Genomic DNA, 24,101 nt, shown 5'->3' with positions numbered 1-24,101 from the left:
ACGAATATAACTTAATTCAATAACAGAACTTGATCCGAACTCCGAGCGGCAGATGGTCGTTTATAGGCGGAAATACTTTCGAAGATTTGCCATTGCCTGCCACGGGGTGACCACCATTAGAAAACAATTTTCTATGATTTCATGATTCATTTCCCAAATGAGTTTTGAACCCAGATTCACAACTAATCGGCTACGGTGGTCGTGTTATGTTGTTGTTGTTGTGCATATACGAGGAATGCTGCTGAAGTGACAGTCCTTGGTCGGATATAAATCCGGGTCGTTCCGGTTACGTAGAACCGACTGTCGTTGGCCGTGTTATCAATTATGTTGCCATATATTTTTCCTTGGCAATTTTTTTCTTCAATAGGACTAAATGTAAATGTGTAACATTTGGTCTTTATTAGGAAAAATTAAAACTACACATCAGCATTGTTGCCGTAAAGTGCCGAGATTCACCATAGCAGTTGAAGACATACACACAGATTAACCGCGAGCCTAGCCAAGACAGCCCCTACAATAGGACTATCCTAGTAGCATTGGACCTATCGAAGGATTTCGATAAAGTTGGCCATTACACATTAGAAGTCGAAAAACCGGGAGTGAAGAAGTGGTCCGCAAACTACCTGTGTGGTCGACACTCGAGACCCGCCAGTAGTATTTAAGGGTTCAAACTCAAAGCAGAGGGGGATAAAGCGAGGAGTAACACAGGGTGGTGTCCTTTCACTCTTCTGTGTCTGGAAGCTTCCTTAACTACCAACGGGAGTGTTACTGATCTCATACGCTGACGTTCGCTCGATAGTGACGTCCAGCAATGACATTCATGGTTGGTGTTCAAAAGCGAACGACTATCCTTTCAGAGTTTCTGGCTTTTTCATTGCAGGAAATTTTCAACTTTCCCTCACTAAATCCACGGCGACATTATTCACCACCTGGACGGAGGTCAAAGTACAGTTGAAGTTTAAAGTCGATGACACCAGTTGACGGTTGGTAACAAAACCAAATTATTTGGTATCATCTTTGGTACTCTCTATGCATACAACCGCGATTGTCCCCAAATCACTGTGTTGCACTTGGGCAAAAGTAAAGAAATGGTTCTGGCGACATTTCAGCAAGTGGCCGGCCGCTTCTGAATTTTTTGTACTAGTGACACGCAGTGGAAGAAGCAGCAAACCTGCCAAAATACTACTATCAGGACAGCCAAGGGATGTCTCCTTATTAAGGAGCACAGTAGGATTCTGAGCAAATAATTCCTGCTGGGTAGCTAACATGTTTGATCTTCTTTAGGATAGTTTATTCACGCCTGATTGGACCTCACCAACAACCGGCATGAAAACAAATAAGAATGAGTAAGTAAATATAGTCAACTTACTGATTTTAACATCGAAACTTTTAAAATGTGATTTTAATTTATGTTAGTCGTCCTCCTGTCCGAAAAAGCGTTCTATAGTCCTCCACAAATCTGTGCTCTAATTTATATATCTGTTATGAACGAAGAAAAGTTACTCAACATAGTAAAAGTGACAAATCCAAAAAAAAAACAAAAAAAAATACAATGAAAGAAAAATGTTATAAAGTGAGCGGTGCCACACCCATTTGGGCAAATAACGCATTCGATAATGACTCATATGTATGTTCAAAAATTGGGTTTTTAAATTATAATGGTATTACGTATTATTAGTATGCCAGGCGCAGCCAAGAGTGTAAATTGTGTATATGTTTATTGTTAATGTATAAAAAAAATTAAAATATGTATTTATGCATATTTCTCAGACCTGAAGATGACTTCTGAGGGTGATGTACGGTACACGAGGCAGGGCTAGTTTACTGGAGCGGCAGCCCTTGGCCGGGAAAAACCCGAGTCATTCCGATAACATAGAACCGGCTGTCATAGGAATGACTTCTATTTTAGGTTGAAATATCGGCTCATACCGCCATCTATTGCAGATGAAGATCTCCAGCTTCCCCCGTGAGACACGCGTAACATTGGCACAACTACGTTCTGGATACTATAGCAGGTTAAACTCCTACTGATCCAGAATTGACCTCCACATACCAAACATATGTCCGGCATGTGAAGATACTCCGCACGACACTAACCATCTCTTCACATACCCCCTAAAACCTCATCTAACACCCCTCTCCCTCTGGACCCAACCCGTCGAAACAGCATGTTTTCTGGGCCTACCTTTAGATGAGCCAGACGAAGACGACCAGTGATATACCCTACACTGACGGGGCTTCTATTACTGTTAAAACAACAACAACGAAAACTAATATGTACGCGGGTATTTAAAGATTGGTCCGGATCGTATTTAGCATTTCCTTACTAGTGCTATGTGAAAATCCAAGATAATTTAATCCGCTATGTAGTGTAGGTACTTCATTTAATGAACTCTACCTTCACCCATTTATAATTACACTAGTCTACAAGGAAAAGTATCCGAAATAATTTAAACTAATATCTGCTTCTCTGTCCATGCAAAATTCGGATTGATAACTAAAATTAATTTATTAGTTTGAGTTTTCGAGATATCCTAACCTAAAAGTGCAAAAAACCCCATTTTTGCCCATATTTGAGGTTATGTAGCCTTGCAGATGTTTTCTTTCACCAAAATTAAAGGATGGCATCTTTAAATACAATCCTTCTTTTTTCAAATGGCGTTTTGTTTGCTCAAATATCATTTTTTTTCGCAGAGATATCGCATTTTGAAATTTTCATGTTTCGAAATTTTCCTACACCTGAAAATCGATTAAGATAACATAGACATGATATAGTCGATTACTAATTTTCTTGGGTTTGAGGGCCTGAAATATATGGATTAATAGTATGTAAATTTGGGGTTTGTGGGTAAGCCTGCTTGCGGCATGATAGGGGTGGTTTCTAGGGGTTAGGGCTGTGTGTGACTCGGTACCCAAAGGTTAGATAGTGTAGGGGTGTGGTGAGTCAGCACACTTATGGTGTGAGACAAAATTTTAAGAAAAATAAGACTCAATTCAAGAAAATTAGTAATCGACTATATCATGTCTATGTTATCTTAATCGATTTTCAGGTGTAGGAAAATTTCGAAACATGAAAATTTCAAAATGCGATATCTCTGCGAAAAAAAAATGATATTTGAGCAAACAAAACGCCATTTGAAAAAAGAAGGATTGTATTTAAAGATGCCATCCTTTAATTTTGGTGAAAGAAAACATCTGCAAGGCTACATAACCTCAAATATGGGCAAAAATGGGGTTTTTTGCACTTTTAGGTTAGGATATCTCGAAAACTCAAACTAATAGAGCAATTCTGAGGCCAGATTTGGATTCAGCGCATCATAAACCTTCGGAAATATATAGTCTGGTTTCTGGGTCTGAATGTTGGTTAAATTTTGTCGGCCTGTGTTATCAATTTCTCGTAACGTTATTTTTTTTAACCACGTTCGTCATAGTTCAATAATTGCAGGTCTCACCGCACCCAGCTTACTTACCTGACTTTATGTTTAGTTTTTCTCCTTTCCACTGAAGAAGCGAGTTTTTGCTTGTTTTAAGGTCAAAAACATAAAACCTACGACTAAACAGAAAACTACATGCAAAGCGTACCCAGGATGACAAATGAATTAAAGGGCATCCGCATTAATGGTGTTCCTAATAATATTTTCAGGAATAGCTGCAAAAAACAACCATTTTTAAGTTATCTAGTGTTTTTTGTTATTGTTTCAAATTTTTGTACACATATTTTATTGTATTGAACGTCTTGAGTTTCCAGTTCATTACATTTTTAATATAACTTTCATAGTTTATATCGTTAATATATACTCACAAAATACATACAATTAGAATAGAAATGTTCATTCTTTAAAATAAGAATTTAAACTAAATCTAGTTCTTACAGTTAATTCATTAGTTTTAGATATTTTGATTAATTATATTTTCACTTGCCGCTTTTCTACCAGGTGTTGCACTTTCAACGTTTTAGTCTTGTAGGGAAATGTATGCGGGTATGTACACAATTTTGTTTAATTGAATGGTTTCAGTGGAAAAAAAAAAAACAAAAAAATTATAATGTATGAAAGTCGATTAATTTAAAATTCACCACTTCGATCTAAATTAGATATTTTCTCCAAGTCGCTGGTCAGGAATATTTAATTCGAATTTTTTCGGTCAACTTCTTGATTGGCTGCTAAGGGGCTGCGGAATTTAATATATGTATGTTTAAGAAATATATTGGTATTACAAAACTAATTTTATTATTCATTCTATTATGCAAAACTTACGAAAACACGATGTCCTCAACTAAAAGCCACGCTTCAGAAAAAGTCAAATTTAAACATATAAAACGAATAGTAAATAAGTGTAATTACTCTATAAAATTTAATATACACAAATCTTTACATATTTACATATGTTTTACAAGACGAACCTTTTTTTGTACCTACGCAATAGCTAACTTTTCCATAGCAACTGATTCTTAGCCAGATAAAAAGTTCTGAATGCGAAACAACGGCCGCATATGGATAAGAAGCTATCAATTCCAAAACAAGTACGAGTAAAATAGAAAAAAAAAAGATTTCTTAAGAGATGTTCACTCGAGTCAAAAACGATAACCTGCACTGATTCAATACACAACTTGCTGCATTTTAACATATACATTTATGTACATTTGTTTCCAAACAAAAACAAATCAAAAAGTAACCTTAACCAAAAATATTACATAATGGCGAAATAGCAAATTGAATTTTCTAAAAAATTAAATTATAAACTCAAACTGGCATATACTCGTTAGCTGGGGCAAGTAGAATATAGTCCTGGGAGAGTAAGGAATATTTTTCAATAAACATTAGATCCATTGCAGTAAAATCAGAGATGACCCGAAAAATCTATTGGATGTTCGTGATCAGCCAGTCAAGAATGTGGGATTCAGCGAAATATTCGAAGGGGTTTAAAATATCTGCAAATCGTCGTACAGTTATATTTACGATCCAATTGAAATACCCATTTATACAAGAGAAAAGTAAATCAATACTGATAAATGTCATTAATTATTTAATTTTCTTTTAATGTCAAACGATTAGTGTTTGGTGCTGCTGGGCGCGTTCATTTTACTGTTGAATTATGCTTTAGAACTCTACATTTTTCCTTATTGTAGTTTTATTAGTCTTTTCGATCGATAAGCGGATCTTTGCATCGCTTTTGTTAATAGTTTATCGCCAAACGACCCCTTTTATGGTCTTATTGATCTTAAATTAAAATTAATCCATAATTATTTTGTCAATTTTGTTTATTTGCCCTAGGGCTGTAGCTTGAAAAACTTGTTGCATCTACATATTTTTATTGACGCGGACATTAATATAGTATGTATGTATGTATGTATGTATGTAGATCACTTACATGTCTATACCCTTTTGCGCGTGTGTTGGACGAACTATATGGTTATATATATATATGTAAATATATGCATGTACACACATATATACAAACATGTATATAGGTATGCGTATGTACGTATATATACATATGTATATATTGTATGTTCATATATGTACAGTAGCGTGCACTGAAATCCGAACACTTGTGTAGCGGTCAATTACAGTTGATTTTTGACGGAATCTAGAAGGCTTACAATTTTCTTTTTGTGGCTTTTAGTTGACATATGTACCTTTTTCTATTTTTGTCATTATTTGAGTGTGCGGCTGGTAAGTCGTGAAAACGGTGGGAAACTGTCGAACCATAAACATTTGCAAATGTTACAAAGCTAAAAAGTAAATATCGTATAAAGTTATAAAATATAACTCTAAATATGTTCTAATTGAAAGCTATTAAAATTTGATTAACAAATATATTACATTTTCCACAAAACACTCTACATTTTTTTTAATTTTGTATTAAAACAGCAAAGGCATATGTCTATATTAGTTTGGGGGAGAGAAAATCCATTATATTTAGTTTTTACCTTTCGCAAATGGTTTAGAACTATTTTATGGTCGATTATTAGCTCCTAGGCGATGCTGCGACTACTAACCTGCCGGTCAACTTCGATTATTTCTGTGATTTTGTCGACATTTTCGACAAATTCTTTAACATCAAAAATGTCTGAACGGAATCGACGAAACGAAAATTGCACGTAATTAACTTTTACAGTATCGACACTACAAACACCATTCACAATTTCAGCAGCCTGGCTTGCATTTTCGCATTTTCACCTTTATCAAAGACAAATTTTCTCTTTGTGGACTTCCATTGTGAAACCCCGCAACTCACAACTGAATGGAACAAACAAAAACAGCAAAATAATTTTTTATCGTGGATTGTCACCTTGGCAACGAGCATAAACTTTAAATTGTTTCGATACTTTACGAGACGTCGAACACTGCAGCCATCTACCGAGAAAGTGATGGGATTTCTTTTCCCCAAACTAATATAGCTATTCTTAAAATTAATTTCGACATAGGATTCAGGTGGATTTTTGCATGTTCGGATCCCAGCGTCCGCTACTGTATATGTGGTTACATATATGTAAATGGTTAGATGATAACTTACGAATGCACAGGGTTATTAATAGGCGGTCGAATAGTAGTGTATTTATGATTTTATGTGCAAGCCATAGATGCTTACAACTATATACATATGTATGCATGTATTTATGTATGTGAATACACACTTGTACAAGTATATACAATTATTATAAAGAAAAACTGTCATTTTGGCTCAAAAGGCTAAGACAATGCAGTGTGTTATTATAATTTATTAAATTTAATTTCCATGGCCTAAAGTACAATATTAACTCTACCCTTATTTACACACTTATAAATACATATATATATGTAGATGCATGTGTAAAAGACGTGTAATGCTTTGTTACATCGAATTCCCTTCCTGGAGGACCAGTGGTGATTTGTTCCGTTGCTCATTTTCATAAATTTTTACATTTTGCCACTTATATACTCGTATGCATGTGTCTCTCCTGCCTAAATAAATCGTTACGTTATTATAATACATTTTTGCCTTGAGAGCTAATGTTAAATAGTTTGGGACTTTAGGACCAATATTCTATACTTCCTTTTTCTTTCAAATCTATTTATATTGTACGTACATATGTATTCTTCTTAATATTTTACGATTTTTTTATTACAAATTACAAGTTTCGTTAAAATTCGGTAGCATACAAGTGTATGTACATATGTACATATGCATTTGTATAACATTTTGAATATTCTCGGGACTGTTAATGGAGTAAAGTTGTCTGCTTTCTTATTATTGCCGGTACTAAGCACGTACATAGACAATATTATTAGAAAAGTAAGAGTAAATTTGTATTTTATCCATTGGTGGTTCTTGTTGCAACTGCGTTTCTATCTGCCGACGTGTCCATCGACAACTGAATCACTTACTCACGGTGGTGACTTATTATGCTTAAAACGATGAGCGCTATCCTCATTAAATACAATACTTGCTGAGGTAATGTAGATGATTATGACGTTAGAATGATTGGGAATGCTGACTTACTAAGTATGTGTACCATAACCAAGACTCCTTTATAAACTCTCCGATGCGATAGGTGATTTTAACTTGTATTCAAGACAAGTTGATGCATCTTAGGTGCATATTTTTATATAAATCTTGCATGACATCAAAAAAGGAGAAAGTATATGCGTTGGCTTTTTCCTGGACGATGACCCCGTACATATTGTATATATTACTGGAGATTGTATAAATACAAACAATCCTTTCCACTTACATTAAAACGTCATGTCATCCAAACTGCACATTTTATCCAGCGAGTCTTTCCCGTTAAAATGCCCAATGTAAATTTTTTTCTATTGCCGGTTCTCAAAACTTCAAATTATAATTCAAAACATTTCGAAGAAGATATTCCATTTTTTGAATTGTTGGAACAAAACTTTTATGCTGCCGTTAATCGATATTTCACTGCAGACCTTCTGTGTATTGCGCAAGTTGTTACTGATGTCGCAAACAAATCTGTTTTTTCATATCATATCTATGTATTTAGTGAGACTTAACTTGAATTTAATCCTTTACAGTCCAGAGTTGTATTCATCTCCTTTTCTTTTATGAGACCTTAGCGAAAATAGTGCTGACATAGTTTACATATCTTGATGATAAGCTGCATGATGGATGTACTTTATTTGTTGATAATGTAGTTAAACAAATAATGTATGTATGTATATTTGAAATAATATGTTTAGATTTGTTTTCCGTTTCCGTTAGTTTTCATTTTATGCGATTTTTTGTTTTTATGGTGGTCTTCATTAAATCACTTGATTTTTTAGCCCATTATTATTTTTCGGCTTTCTAGCATCTGCCGTGAGATTTGCGAGAGTGTCGAATATAACGTCTGTGGCTGTGGTTGATACTGCGGCCAAGGATGCGCTCGTGGGGATACTTAACAGATATGGTTCACACCAAGTGGCATCCTCGCAATGCCTGGAGCATTATAGCTATTGGAAAATAAATTAGAGATGATCCTTATGTATTATTTTTATATACAAGTGTCTTTATCAATCTTTACGAATTTCAGTTTTCTGACGAATGTTTTGCTGTTGAGTATATTTTTTTACTTGATTATGACCTAACTGCGTAGGTCCTCACAAACAAACTGAAGTTCAAAAAGTCGCACCTTTGTTCTAAGTTTATTACATTTATTTAATATGCATCCAATGCCATAGATGAAAATGGATGCTATCATTCTAAAAAAAAAAAATGTCTAGACTCATACGCCAAACGTTTATGCTTCGAAATCAAAGTAACTGAATTCATTTCGTTTATGTGCAAAAAATGACAATTAAGGAAGAAACATTGAAAATAAAAAAGTGTATAAATCTAAGAATTAGCAATAACGGTCAACTTTTTAAGTATTTTTTTTTTGTAGCAATCCACAGTATGAACTGCGAAAATTTATCGGTTTTGTATATGTATATGTATATATGTACATACACAATTTCTAATATGGTAGTTAGAAACTGGTGAAGAGCGTCGACTCAAATGGGTAATATTTTTTTTCAAGATCTACTGTTGAAAGAGTAACTAAGTGACAATCATTTGTTATTCAAGAATTTAGTCAAGAACTAAAAGTGCCCCAAATCGAATTTGTGTGAAAAATGGATATTTTAGGGCATAGGTACATATATATTGTATATATATATATATATATCAAAACTATCACGAAAAAATAATGCAAGAACTATACATTTCAAACCATTATCAGTTTCTCAGTTGTATTTGATTTGGAATTTTTGGAATAATATTTACCGTTATTTGAAGACGTAATGCCGTTACTAGCAACTGTAGAAGTCGCTATAATAGTAGCTGCTGCTGACGATGTTCCATTACCAATAGTTGCACCTGCACCCGTAGCTGTTACTCGGCTCGTACCAAGTCCACTGCTGCTTGCGAATTTTGAATTATTTGGAATACTGACCGTCACGCTTCGTCCATTAATTATGCCATTTAGCGCTCGTGGGGGTGATGATGATATCAACGATGAGGACGATGAAATGCAACTCGAAGATGACGGCGATGGGGATGGAGTTGATGGTGTTGGAGAATCACGCGTTAGTGACATGGCCGAAATGTTTTTGGCAGTCAACGACAGCGCTGAATTGCTTACATTCACAATTGATCCGTTAACCAAAGCTACAGTTTTATTTACAGGTAGCACACCCGTCGGACTAGTATTATCAGGCATTGAAGTGGATGATTTAATTGGCTGCTGCTGATTATGTTCAAATATGCCGGGAGACTTCGATGCCACACTGACATTGGAAGCGCTATTATTGCCATTCGCACTGCTCGAAAGGTTGCTATTTATGTAAGATTTAGATATCACAGGTGATAGAGCAGTGGGCAAGGACATCTGTTTAGCAGCAACAATAGTGGAATATAGATACATCAATAAGAATACATTTTCAAAGTATTCAAAATCCATTTTTTAACTTACACTGGCACCGACTGGTGAGGACATGGCTGTGCTGCCATTACTACCCCCACTTGACAGCGAGCTCGATGAACTGTACAGTATACTCCCACGCCCAGAAGAAAGAGAAGCAGTTTCATTTAAGTGTTCTGAAATTGATACAATATATAAATATAATGTCCTTGTTCAGGTAAAATTTATTTATTTATTGAAAATTGTTTTTAATGAAAGTTTTTATTCCTCGAAAATATACTTCATTTCATATAATATCTTATGACAAAAAATACCTTTTCTAGCTAATTTTATAAGTTTTTCTTTTAATAATAATTATGTACATCAACTAGTATAGTGTGTATTAATTGATACCAATTTCACCATATTCAATACATTACATATACTTATATATAATGCCTGTGAACATACGTAAGTTGTTATTTAAGTAAAAATACTCATATTTTCATTGACTATACAAAAACAGAATTGTTGGCCCACAATCATGCTAGGAATATAGCGCGTCTCGTCTAACACAGATTTAATTTACTTTTGAGTTCCCATCTCTTCATTGGTGGCTTATATGAACTACCAAGGAAAATGAAATAATGATGCCACGAAAGGCCTTGGACTTACTGTATTTGTAGTTCTATATCTTTTCAATTTACATTGGAATTTAATACCAGTCGATAACTTTAAGCATTTTACGGACCTAGTTTTCTTTTCTGAATCTAAACACAAACGTGAGAAATCTAACATAATTATATCGTTATTGTCCGATTTCAAAAAGTTGCAATGTATTTTTGAGTGGGGCTAACAATGCACCGAGTTTAGATGTGAGGTGGGGAGACCCGCTTTATACCCTGAACAGTAATGGTCGTTATATCGCAATATTATTAATATGTTGTACACCTAATATCCTAACATGCTTCAATGCTCTAAATCTTCTAATGCCTGTTGGTATGAGGGATGGTTTCGGGTCAAACAAATAAACAAAATAAAGAAACAAATTTTCCTTAGACATTTAAGATCTAGTCTATAATATTTTATAATTTAGGTTAGAATGAACTGTTGTGCCTTGGTGCTGATTACGGTACGATGTCTGCCTTCAGAAACATGCCATGGTTACTCTTGTTTAAACATGGAGGAATTTTTTATTGTTTTAACTTTTATTTTTTGGTTTCTTTTTTTTTGTGCTCTATTCGAAAACCAAATTAAGTAAAGCGAAAAGGATTTTATTGTATTTTGGGATTCGGCTTCCCCAAATTACACTTATGAGACCCGCCTTACTTTTTGTTTTATAAAATATTTCTTGAGGCTCGAAATCGGTTATAATGGACGTGAAATTTACCAAGCGAATCATACCTTTTTCACAATTGTTTATGTCGAAATCCAAAAATGGTCCTGGAAACATTTGCTCATACTTTGGACCCAGCTCCCTCTTCAAAGATACAAGTTTAAGTTGCGAATTTATTTTCGTTTTGGCTAAAAGCTCCACTTCTGCTTCAAGTTCCTGGTCTTTCTTTTTAAGGGTCTATGAAAAAATATCCGAATTATCAACAATTATAAGCAAAACTCATAAAAATATCCTACTTTGACATATTTAATTGCTTCCCCAAGTATTGCCAAATTCGAGGTCTTCTTGCGTTCATCTTCTTTTAAAGGAAGCTGATTTTTCAACTGCTCGTAGCATTCCTTGAGATGTGCCCGTCGATTTTTTTCCAATTTATTGTGAACTTCACGTGTACCAGCCCTGAAAAATAAAAATATGGTTAATATACAAATGTAGCTTTTTCACATTCATTACGTATGCACACATAGAAATGAATGTGTATGCATACATACTTGTATGTATTCTTAGGAGGATGCATATACACATGCACATATGCGCGTACGTGTTTTTATGAAAAACTTATGTGTGTAAATAAAACGTACCCATTGCTGTTGGAGCTGATAGTTCGTCTCCGACCACTGCCGCCGATCGTGGGTGTCACGTGCATTATTTGAGAGCCCACTGCCGCGTGTTGTGCTGACATCATCTGCAAGTAATGACTGCCGATCGAGTTGTGTCGCGGCGGTGATTGGTCACCACTAATGCCCTGCATTGCGTTTCCATCCTCAACAATCATTTCCCCAAGGTCTCCATTGTTTAAATGTGGTTGGTTAGCTGGAATTTTATGGGAAAGTGAGAAACTGCGTATGCGCGTGTGCGTTTCATCAACTTTTCTACTTGGAGCGGGCGGTGGGGTAAGAGGTTCGGAAGACTTATAACGTATTGATTGTGGGGCGGAGGTGCTGTTGATCAGCGAAAATTTGGATGCTGCCGAGTGATGCTGCTGCGGCTGTTTTGGTATGCTAATCGCCTTAGACGATGCACCACCTATAGTCGCCGCCGGCGAAGCAACGCGCAGGCCATCATTCAACAACATTTGTTTGTTAGCAGCAGCGGTCACGACAACAATGTCACCACTGCTGCTATCTAAAAGCCTATATGCTTTCGATTTAATGTGATGACCACTGTTCCCCATACTGTGCTCCTCTTGTGTTGGCTGTGGGAGTAATTGCAGTTGCTGTTCTCGCTGTTCATTAGAGCTATGAACAGTCGGCCGTGGCGAGAATAATGCATTGAGTTTCGAGGACGAATTTGAATTTGAGGAAAATGCATCCTCTATAAAAAATCGAGAAGAAAAAAAACACAAAACAAAACAAACAAAATAAAGTTGAGTATGCATGCGAAAAATTAAAAAGTTAATCTTGGCATATTTGTATGTATGTATGAAGTTCATGCCGATATCGTATATTGGTCTAAATATTATATAATGAAAAAGCAGTTATGTATACATAGATACTCATATAACCACATATTACATATGCATAAGTGTGTGCATATGTATGTGGTAATGTCAGTATGGCACAATATAATATGTCACATGTAATACTTACAGACGGACTCTTAAAAAAAACATTCAAAAGTTTTTGCTTTTAAACCAATAAATTTTTTTTTTCATTTTTAATATTTAGATTCAACTTAAATTAAGATGAGATCCTAAGCCGCAGTCGTAATTGATAAATACTTCAAATATTGCGTTAAATTTTAACAATTTGCGATTGTACGCTTAATATTTATGTGTATATAAAATAAAATCACAGGGTGTCCTTTCCGTTAAGTGAAATTCATATACGTCCATATGTACTTGCGTATATATGTCACATTAAATGCAGTAAAAAGTGTTTCCGCACTGGATTTCAAACAGAATTGACGAGTTCTGTGAGCAAATTTGTCGACTGGTACACAACCGCGATTGCCACTAAGGTTCCAAGCCGCAACATGTTGCTCAAGTCGCTACCCGGCAGCACTTAAAGCACTGACTAAGCAATGCAACGGCCATCTGGTCGCCTGAAACTAGTGATGGACGGTGGAAAAAGATAGTAAGGGGCAACCGATGAATGCTGTTTAATGCCAGTCTATATACTATCTCGTCAGTGTAGTTGAAGAAATGCCTCCTGACTCACCTGGGAGATGATTGAACCTTTAGCAAATGCCTCCAGCGGTGATTTCTGCGGTAGCAACTCAGCAGAATTCCTTACTGAGCATCTTACTATGCTCCTTAACCGAGAGCATGGTGCCCTGGCTGTGGAGATGTTGTGGGGAAGGCATCCCATCGCTGTCCTAATGACAGTATTCTGACAAGCTTGGAGTTATAATGACTTTATACTCTACAGAAATATCAAATCCCAGTATGGAATTAGAATTACTAATTCTAATTAACCAATATTTTTTACCGAGATGATACCGTTACATTATACATTCCACGAAATTCAGTTAAAACACCTCGCTTTGCCTTAAGAACTTTTTCATAAAAACTGTAAAACATATAATTTTTTCACAATGTGTTGTAATATTTACTAAGAGTCGGACAAATAAAAAGTTATTCATTTAACGCAACACAAATTTGCAATACATTTTTTTCTGAAAAAAATCAAACTTAACCCGGGGTTAGTCGCTAGGCAAATACAAACACAAATGGTCGCATCCGGGTAGAAATTACCATATAATATAAAGGTGTATAATTAATTAAATATTTATTTTACGTAGAGAGCGCGTCCAGAATGCAGAAAGTATTACAAGCGGCAGGTCACGATAATTTATAGAAAAAAAGTTAGAAGTGGTTTTATTACCTCTGTGGTATTTTAAATGCGAAACTCGATTAAAGGCATTACTTTTTAAACAAAACAAAAAATTATTCGGAGAACGCATGACAAATGTATGTGCTCGTATCAGGTCAGTTCGTGCGTTTTTTAAGGTGGTTTTAAAATTAATAAAAAAGATGTTTGAAGTATTTATTAATCAATAATATATTTTCTTGTTACTCATATGGGATTGAAGTCCACGGAAAAGGTGATAATCACGAGGTATGAGGTCTTGTGTTGTCGTGATGAAACAAAACTTTGCGTCTATTCACTAAAGACGGTCGATTTTTTTTAAGCAGTTATCGTCTGGTTTGGTTCCAGAAGTTCATAATAAACAATACCGGCCATATCCCACCAAATAGACAGGAGAACCTTTTTGGGGTGAAGGCCATCTCTAGGGGTCGGTTCTGGTGTTTCATCTTTATCTAACCATTGGCGTTTGTGAACAGAATTACTGTAAAGGACCCTTTTTTTCATCACCAGTAACGATACGGTTCAAAAAACTTTTATTTTCAAGCCGTTGCAGCAGCTGAGAACACACATTCACTCTCTGCTGAAGGTTGGCGACGGAAAGTCTATGCGGAACCCATTTTCCCAGTTTTGAAACCTTTCCCAACTGAACCAGGTGCCTGTGAACTGTTCCATGCGATAAATTTAACCTCTGAGCTATCATATCGACTGTCAAATTTGGCTCAGCTTCCACGAGTTCGAGCAACGCGTCGGAGTTAAAGACTTCAGGACGACCAGCGCGCGGGGCTTCCTCCATGTCGCAGTTACCACTTCGGAATTGTGAAAACCACTTTTGCGCGCAGCCCTTACACTTATGGTATCCTCTCCATGAACAGTGTTTATTTCTGCAGCAGCAGTTGCTGCATTTTTACAACTTTTATAAAAAAAATACAAAATATGCCTCTTATACGCGTTCGAAGATTCCATTTAATTTTTTAACAGCATGTGCTTCTATCCGCGATTAAAATCACTTGCTGAATGCACAATGTATCAAATAAAATATAAATAGTTCCGTTATATTCCGCGAATAATTTTTTGTATGCAAAAATCGTACAAAAGTGAAATTATGGGTAAAATACGCACGAACTCATGGACTGACCTGATACTATATTAAAAAAATAATACTGAGGCCAACCTCCAAATTTATTTATCACTTCAAAAAATCGGTTGGGCATCGAAGCAACGACATTTTGAAACTCCGAAAGTTGAACTCAAGATCATTATTTCATAACGAGATTATCTAGTCCTTCTAAGATATGAAACTTAGGTCGTTCAGAATATTCTGGAAGAGAAATACTACCATGATCCCCTCTAATACTTGAATGTTCTTCTTTCGAAGCTTGCTTCGGGAGGCGCGTGATGCAGGCTGTATTTCTATTTTTCGGTTATTAGTGATTTATTCGAAAGAGCAAACATTCACATTATTTATGGAACACGAATTCATTCATGTGGTTGCTAGGGCTGGCTTTGCGGTAGCGCATCCTATTAACACAGTTTTCCAAGATGATGGTGGAGGTTTCTGGCTCCATCTCATGAATGGCTTGTTCGATAATCGCCTTAAGGGCCTGAATGGTGTGTTCGCATAAAATCCACCATTGTAGGCACCCTACGAAGGTGGCCACCCTCCGAGGGGCCCAATTGGCATTGGCGAAAAAGCACTCTGTTCGTTTTTCTTGTCTTAACATCAAATGAAGATAAGTTTGTTTTATAGCGATTGTCGTTCAGTAAGCAATGACAAACCTGCGAATACATTTTCGCCGAGAAAGAGCTTCGCGTGAAAAAGGTTATCTGATATTGACAGGCTATATAAACTCCATTTTAATATAAGCTTTAAGACCTACTCAGGTTTTGCTCGTTTGCCATTCACCATCAATCGCTTATACAATTTGTGTAGTTGTTTTTGCTTCAAAAGACAAAGCAAGGGCTTAGTTATGTTTTGTTTAATTTTTACAAAATTAACATAAAAATGAGCGTGAAATCTGAGAGAAAATCAGGTTGTACTTCAAAGTTAAACACAGTTCATAATCTACGCTTTATGCAATCCTATTAAAATCTATCCTGAAACAGGAGTTAGAAATAAATTAAACAAATGACTATAATCCACAACTTTGTCCCAATACAAAAAATATAATATTTGAACAAATTTAAGAATACATTTTCGAAACTCAATGTAATTATGTATATGTACATATGCGTTAGGTATTATTATGGAATTCTTTATGCGGGTTAATTAATGAGGGCTTCCAGTGCATTAAAAAAACTAAGAGAACTTACCAGAAATGCAAGCTTCATTAACTCCATCATCTGTCGCAGCATTTGTTTGCGTTGATAATTTCGAAGAATGCGATGCTCTTGAACTACTTTTCAATGCCGCGATTGTTCCACTAGCATTTCTACTACTGAAGTCGTAATCATTTACGATTCTGTTGCTGTTCTGCTTAGTTTGAGAAGCTTTATTTTCAACTACCAATTGACTTCCTGTTAAAGAACTGTTGTTGGTTATAATGACACCATTGGTAGCATGGTGAAATGTGGCACTTGCAGCTGGTGCTGAGGAGGATACTTGTTGCCCTAAATCCGCTGTGTTGCGTGCGCCCTTTGCGTTTATAATGTTGTTGTTGTTATTGTTATTGCTAACACCACCCGTTGTATCGAATCCCGTAGAGCACTGACCAACATAGCAAAGCTCTGCAAGATCAGTTGAAGTCGCAATTGGTGATCTTTTCAATTTCTCTTGATGCTCAATATACTGAGCTGCATCTAATAATACTTTCAAGCCTGTCGACATAGCAATTAAAACAGCTTCAACTGGATGATGCTTTCTCAAAACTGTGATATTCTATCCACTAGAAAATCAAATTTCCGGAGTACTTTCACTTTAAGGTGTGGAACAAAATTTTCCAACTCCGGATTGTCAAAACTGCAATGAATCAAAATTTTTTTTATTATAAAAATATATTAAAAGACTGCTTAAAATCGATACCAATGAAATTTAAGACAAATGTTGAAATAAAAAATATTCTGATATATCGCGTTGCCGCCCAAATACTTATGTATGTATAAATACGGCCCTTAATAATAATCTCATCAATACACCTTCGTTAACTTTTTATTTTTCAAATTTATTTCAAGTTTTCAAGTTGAACATATCCTTAACAGCCTTAGACAAGGCTATCTTAATTACATGGGTTCCAGGTTACAGTGGCATAGTGAGAAACTGCTGGTCTGATGAGTTAGCTAGACGGGGGAACCTCAAGATGATTTCACCGCGAAATGAGAAGATTGAGAACTGTGGTCTGCTCCTGGAAAGATGGGCTTCGTGCAAACATGGAAAGTCGTGAGATTCTTCTGGCCACGGGTAGACGGAGGGGGCTTGTAGGAACTCCCTAAAGCCGCAGCTCTCGAACTGTGTGGGTAACCTTACTGGTCATTGTTCGATCGGTTGCTTCAAGTGCTTTCTGCGGAAGCTGTCTTGAGTCTCTCTCTCTTCTCCTCTTGAGTCTTCTCCTCAGCTGTCCTGCTTTCGCCGGACTAAGATTCGGACATCTTGGTTCTCTCTTTACTACACCTGTGGATGTAACAGATCTAAATATTACACACCTGATGAATTTCATCAGCACCTTGAACCGGTTAACAAAATTGCAATTAGCCACCGATTGGTCGTCATCGTTCTCTAATCCTCTTCCTTTTTCTCCCTGATGGATCCTTCTCCCTTCGTTTTCCTCTGTATGGTATCCCAATGGACGAATTTGATTCTTAATCCATGAGGGCTCTCACATGAGCATCCATTCATGCTAACCTACATCCTACAAAATAAGGAGTTTCTGCATTGGCAAATGAAATATGGTCTCCGGTATATCTCTGACTTTTTACTTTCATGTCGTATAAAATTTATTTTTTTTTTTTAAGTTAGAGTGTCTATGTGAGAAAATTTCGCGTAATAACCTATGGTACATATATTGTATTTATGTTCCGGGAATGTTTATAATTCTTCTTACTTCTTACTTAAATTATTATTTGCTATTCATGTTAAAATAATAAATGAAATAATGTATTAATAAATTTTATTATTGATATGTCAACAACATTTAATTATTTAATTTAACGATTTAAATTTGGTAAAGATATTTTGAATTAATTTCGTATCTTATTAATAAATACCTAAAAAGTGTTTATACTTTAAAATATGCTTTAATAACATTTTTCCATGTATTCTCCTGTGCTATGTTACTTGTGCACAAGAGTTATTAAATAAGGTTTGATTGACAACTCGAGGCGACTCTCTTTTAAAGAATATAATGTCAAGATGCCAGCAAACAAACCAAATAAAACGGGTAGGATTTTTTTCAAATTATACATTCTAGTTAAATACATTTTGCCTATTAATACTTATGTATATAGATGTACAGGGTTGCCCATTTATTATTAAATACATTTATTTCGGCTATAATAAAATACCCATGAATATTTTGTAAACTTTTTTTATTAAAAAGAGTAAACCATGCCATTAAATACGAAAACCTTCTGAATGGTTGGTCGCGTATGTTATTTTAGTTGGATAGTTCTGTTCACTACAGAATAAGGGTTCGATTTTCATTATAGATAGGTAATTGATTAAAAAATAAAATACATTTTTTTTAGTATTCCACGTTTTCATAAATGTATAATAATAGGCTTTGATTTTAAAATTTTAACAATAGTCATTATAAATGATTACTTATAATTTTACGAGATTTATGTTAAAATGGCAAACATGGGGTGCATGCAATATAATTAAGTTGATATAAATAATTCATTAACAATTCCATGCGATTTAATTAATAATAATAATAATATTTATAAATTATAAGCTTTATATCGCCTACTTAGACCCAAATATCCACTGCGCAGCTACCAATTTGAGATTGATTTTCGGTTATTGGGTTGAGTACATATCATTTTTTTATATCTTAGCAAGACTAGTTCTATAAGTCTAGGAGAAATTATTCACTACTTTTTAGCCCATTTATAGAAACGTGGTATATTAAATTTATTTATTTGTTCTAGTTTTTATTTTTTTCTAAACATTTACCCATGTTAAGTTTTAGAAGATTTAATGTTTGGCTTAAAAATGTTATTATTAAATTTTGCTTAATAATTATACCATTGTGTCTGGCTTTTATCGACATTTTTTATGACAAAAATTATCATTATAGTAAAAACACCTGTCAATTTAGGTCATTTCGACTTGAAGTCTTGGCAAAATGTTAAAATGTTCGCATTTTCAAAATTATGTCATCAAAAAAATGGCATAATGAAAACCAGGTATTAGTGACTATGAATTGAGAGAATAAAAAACTGGGTTGTTAACGTAGTCACCAAAGTTATCCAATCCATTATTATTCCTCCAATATTATTCATAGGGGTTACTAACTCGAAAAAACCTTGGCTTGCTTTTCTGCGCGCATCCTACAACAGATATTCAATATTCACGTTTCCACCGATTTATAAATAAATAAGACAAAAAGTTAAAACAAGTCAATTATGAAATCAATATTTTGTCTTACTTGAAAGTACGCAGTTTACTATTAAGTACCGAGACTCACATTGAATGGAAAAAGTAAACGAGCTTGCGGTATGTCAAACGATCATCAGACATTTAATGGTGTACCTTTTCTTTGAGAACCTGTTGCTTCTGTAAACAAATCAGTATAGCCATTGCCTTCTTCGGAATAGAGTTTTTTTATTTTGCCGGCTCTTATTTTTGTAGGCTCATTCTTTATTGTTTGCCAAAAAGGTGCCCCGCAAAGTAGTACAGCATCCTAGTGTTAGAGCATCCGCTTTATTCGCCGAATGTTGTGTCGTGTGACTTCTATTTGTTGTCTAAAGAAAATGCTAGAGCCCGTCAACAAGCTTGTCATCTATTTAAACTGCTGCCAAGGAAACACAGGAAAACTTTGTGTGTTATAAGAAATCGTGGGATTCTCGTAAAACTACACCTTAAATCACTGCAAGTTAGTTGTATGATGTAAAGTAACAACAAAGTGATATGCCCTTAAAACTTTAATATAAGGTTGAAGTGCTTGAAGAAGGTCAGCTCTATGTTAAAAAATTAATGACCAAAATTCAGAGGAATGCGCTTATATTTTCATATGAAATTCATTATTATTATTATTATCAAGGAGTTCAGAACTGCGACCTGAAGGATCTACTATACCCGCTTCATGGATTCATAGTATTTCTCTGAGTCCAACTTCCTCCATAAATTTTAGTACAATGGCAGTGTTCCCATCGTCCCAAAGGCGTTTCTGTTCTGTTTCGCTCAGCCTGTTAGCGATGAGTTAATGCCCATAACAGAGGCTATCGGCCTCAAGAAACTTAAATCTCAACAGAAAAACGCATTACGAAATTATGACTTGTGTAGATTTTCATTGAGTCTCTCTGCTGCAAATTTCATTTATGGACATTCATGAGCTAAATATCCACTCGTTTTATAAAATATGGAAAAAATAATGTGGGAGGAAATCCTTCCACTAGAAAACAATCGTGTCAGTTGCGCAGTACCTCCTTTAAAACTGTTTTTCTTACCTACATACATACAGGGTTGAGACGTCAGATCGCTTAATGACATACCGCGTTGGAAATGTCAGTCCAAGCAGACTTTTACCATGGAATAGTACACGCCACACGAGCGCTGCCAAATTATGAAATTTACATTCAACAAAAGAAGTCAAGAAGAAGAATATCGCGATATGATAACCACTTTTGTGATGTCAATTATTCGTCGAAAGCGTATGAGGCAGTTCTGGTTTCAACAAGACGGCGCTCCACCACACACAGATCGCACCACAATCGATTTTTTGAAGAAATCGTTTGATGTCGAAAAATGGCGATTTTGACTGGCCACCGCGTTCGCCCGATTTAACGCCACCTGACTTCTTCCTGTGGAGATAGGGTTTATATTAATAAGCTGAAGACCATAGAAGAGCTCAAGAACAACATCCGTGAGGAAATAGCCGCTATTCCAGCCGAAATGTTAGCTAAAACTATGGAAAATGCTGCAAAACGGGCACAATACACCGTACAGGCTCAAGGCGGCCATTTGAGAAATATCATATTCAAAAAGTGATGTCAACAAATCTACTTGAACCAAATAAAATGATTATTATCGTCAACATCAAAAAAATTGTGTTTTTCTTTGATTAAAAAAAAACACATGGGTCTGTCGAATATGGGCAACCCAGTACTTATATTTGCTTTCGCACTAGCCGATGCTGTGATTTAGTCGGCAGCCAACATAACGAACCTAACAGTTATATTAGTAAATGATAAAAAAATGATAAATTCGAAAAAGCTGTACAGAGTTCTTCATGCACATTCCGTAGATTTACTAACATCTTCCATATCAAATTTTCATATCAAAATTTATAATGCCTTTTTCCAAATGCCTTTTTTTTTGAATTGCAATCAATCGTGTTCGAGCAGTTGTTTTCTTCCTGGCAAATTACTTTAGTTAAAAATTTGTCAAGCTGAAAGCAAGGATCATAGGGGATTCGGCAGCCGAATTGTGCCTGCTCACTTCATACGTATTCTTAAGATCTGACTATGCATACTCTGACCATCTTCGCATAACTTCTTACAGCTTCACACAACTTCAAAAACGTTAAGGCTGATTATGCTTCGCATACAATCATATATAGAAATCAGTAATTCTTAAAAGATTGTCATATATTTACAACATTTTTATGTTAATTAAGCGTATAACCCCAGTTATGACTTTCAAAAAAATCGATTTTTTTTATTGCATTTTTGTAATGTACATATATTCAAAAGTATACGCACGAAATTTGAAGTAGATCTACGCAATACTTTCGGAGTTATACCTAAATATGTAGAGATGCCTCGGCACGTTTTAAGGTAGGTATTGAAACTTTAAACGTGTTTTTTTCAAAACGGCATTTTTCAAGTCGGTGTACACGATATCTCGAAAACGGCTTGTTTGATCGGTCAACCGTTTTAACTCAATCTTTAAAGATACATTTTCTAGTAATTAATCGTTCCTTTTGTAAATCTGATACTTATTTTCCATTTTATAATCAATTTACGGCCAAATTTTAACGTAAAAATCGAAATCATTTCTTTTAAAAGCTGCCATTTTGTGAAAATTCAATATTTTGATTAGCCGAACGATTAATTACTAGATAATCTAATATATTAACAAAATTTGTTTGGTTTTTTGATTTCAGATAATCCAATCCTGAGTTACGATGTACACCGTAAATCGTCTCGGAGGTTCCAGAAATCGCCTGCAGCGCGCTCTATAATCAACATTTTCATAAATAAAAAATTTTGTTACGTTCTTGAAGGAAGCTTTTATAACCGCCAAAAATTTTCAAATTAAAATATTCTGAAGTTTCTTCAGGATAAATCCTTGACAACCCGTCTTTTATTTGCTTCATAACTGCGTATAACCCCTTAATATAAGAATTTGCTTTTCATGCATATCTATAAAAATATTGCGATTGGTATCACTGCATTGAAATCTAAATCTAAATTCAATATACTGCTAACTTTTCGTAAGTCTTGTTAATTTCCATACGAATTTCAGCCGAATAATCAGCCGAAATCCCGATATCAATTGGCCGTCTCGGAGCTGTGATTTAAGCCCGTTGGACTCTTTTTTGTGGGGAGCCGTTAAGGACAAATGCTATGCGAACCATCCAGAGACGATTGATGCTTTAAAACACGAAATCGAAGTTGCCATTCATGAAATTGGAGCCCAAACAATCGAAAATGTGCTTAAAAATTGGGTTGATCGAATGGCCTACTGTAAAGCCAGTCGTGGCAGTCATTTGAACGATATTATTTTTCATTCATAAATGACAATGTTCAATCTTCAAATTAAAAAAAAAAGTTTGAAAAAATATTGATTAGTTTTTTTTTTATAGCCCATTCAAAAAGCAAATTTTACATGGCCCACCCTATAGTATTAAAAGAAAGCTGCTGTGTTAATCCAGACTTATTGTTTATAACGTTGCACAAATATAAAAATATGTATTAATTAATAAATATGATATTAAGACAAGTTTAGGAGCAACTTAATTCAGCAAAGTTTTTGAACAGCATTTTCACTTTACGTAATAATAATTTATTTTTCAAACGAAGCATTTTTACAAAAAAATTTGCCTTCTAATACAAACGCAGAAATTAATTAAAAAGTAAAATAGAATGCAACAATGCTTTTAACAGTTTTATATTTAGAAATTCGCCAAGTAATACAATTATTTTCAAATTTAATATTAGAATTCGATTGCGAAAAGTGGCATTCAAACTTTTTAGGCTAAGAGCGTTCAAGCTAGAAATATAAAAATCTTAAGTGGTGATGGAGTGCCTTAGAAAGCTTAACACACTTGGCATGACCAATCAACTTCGGATTGAAGGAAATGAAATTCCTAGCAAAATCGCATTACATTAGCTCAGAGTCCTTCTGCAACTGGGGCACCCTTTGTCCAACTTGACAAAGAACAAGGTATAGGCTCATAGAGAACTATAACGAGACAACCAACTAGGTTTGAAGCACTCCAGAGCATCTTTCTCCTCTTACAACCGAAAAACCTTCAAATATTGCATGAGCTTGTATCACAACTTGCGAATTGTCACAAGAGTTTTCACTAAGCCTGAAAAAGCTGAGATCCTGCAAATTGTGTGGAGTAGAGAACGAAACTTTAAGACGCATACTTGAGCTTTACCTTACAATGATGCACAAATCCAAAGGAATACTGGAGAACCATCTAATAATAAACGGCACGTCGAATTCCAAGCACTTAGAGTCCATACTAAAGTTCTTCTCGAAAGTATGATCAGAAGACCTTATCTGAATCCTGGAAGGAGACACAACAAATCCCGAAGTTGCAATACTCTATCCGCAACATAATAATAATAACCCAGACTAAGCCACTGCAAGGAGTGGCCGGGTATAGCTAGTCAATAAATAAAAATGCTTCTCTTGATCTTTGAC

The 24,101-nt window shown here is 35.1% G+C and overlaps 1 protein-coding gene across 4 annotated transcripts in view; it reads right to left on the bottom strand.

Annotated features, from left to right (window-relative positions):
• Window positions 1–5,242: 5,242 nt before the first annotated feature.
• LOC128856795 (uncharacterized) overlaps window positions 5,243–24,101 on the bottom strand; it is a 29,507-nt gene continuing 10,648 nt past the window's right edge. For all 4 annotated transcript variants that reach the window (XM_054092136.1, XM_054092133.1, XM_054092137.1 and 1 more), the window contains exons 2-8: window positions 16,379–17,024; window positions 11,840–12,572; window positions 11,498–11,657; window positions 11,270–11,438; window positions 9,938–10,062; window positions 9,250–9,853; window positions 5,243–8,438 (exon numbers count right to left, since the gene is read on the bottom strand). In XM_054092136.1, the coding sequence (XP_053948111.1) occupies window positions 8,398–8,438; window positions 9,250–9,853; window positions 9,938–10,062; window positions 11,270–11,438; window positions 11,498–11,657; window positions 11,840–12,572; window positions 16,379–16,892 (2,346 nt within the window). In that variant the 5' untranslated portion in view covers window positions 16,893–17,024 and the 3' untranslated portion in view covers window positions 5,243–8,397. The remainder of the gene's footprint in view (window positions 8,439–9,249; window positions 9,854–9,937; window positions 10,063–11,269; window positions 11,439–11,497; window positions 11,658–11,839; window positions 12,573–16,378; window positions 17,025–24,101) is intronic.

Source organism: Anastrepha ludens, chromosome 3 (genome assembly GCF_028408465.1).
Source record: "Anastrepha ludens isolate Willacy chromosome 3, idAnaLude1.1, whole genome shotgun sequence".
Lineage (NCBI taxonomy): Eukaryota > Metazoa > Arthropoda > Insecta > Diptera > Tephritidae > Anastrepha > Anastrepha ludens.
This window is presented reverse-complemented; position numbering and strand designations above follow the sequence as displayed.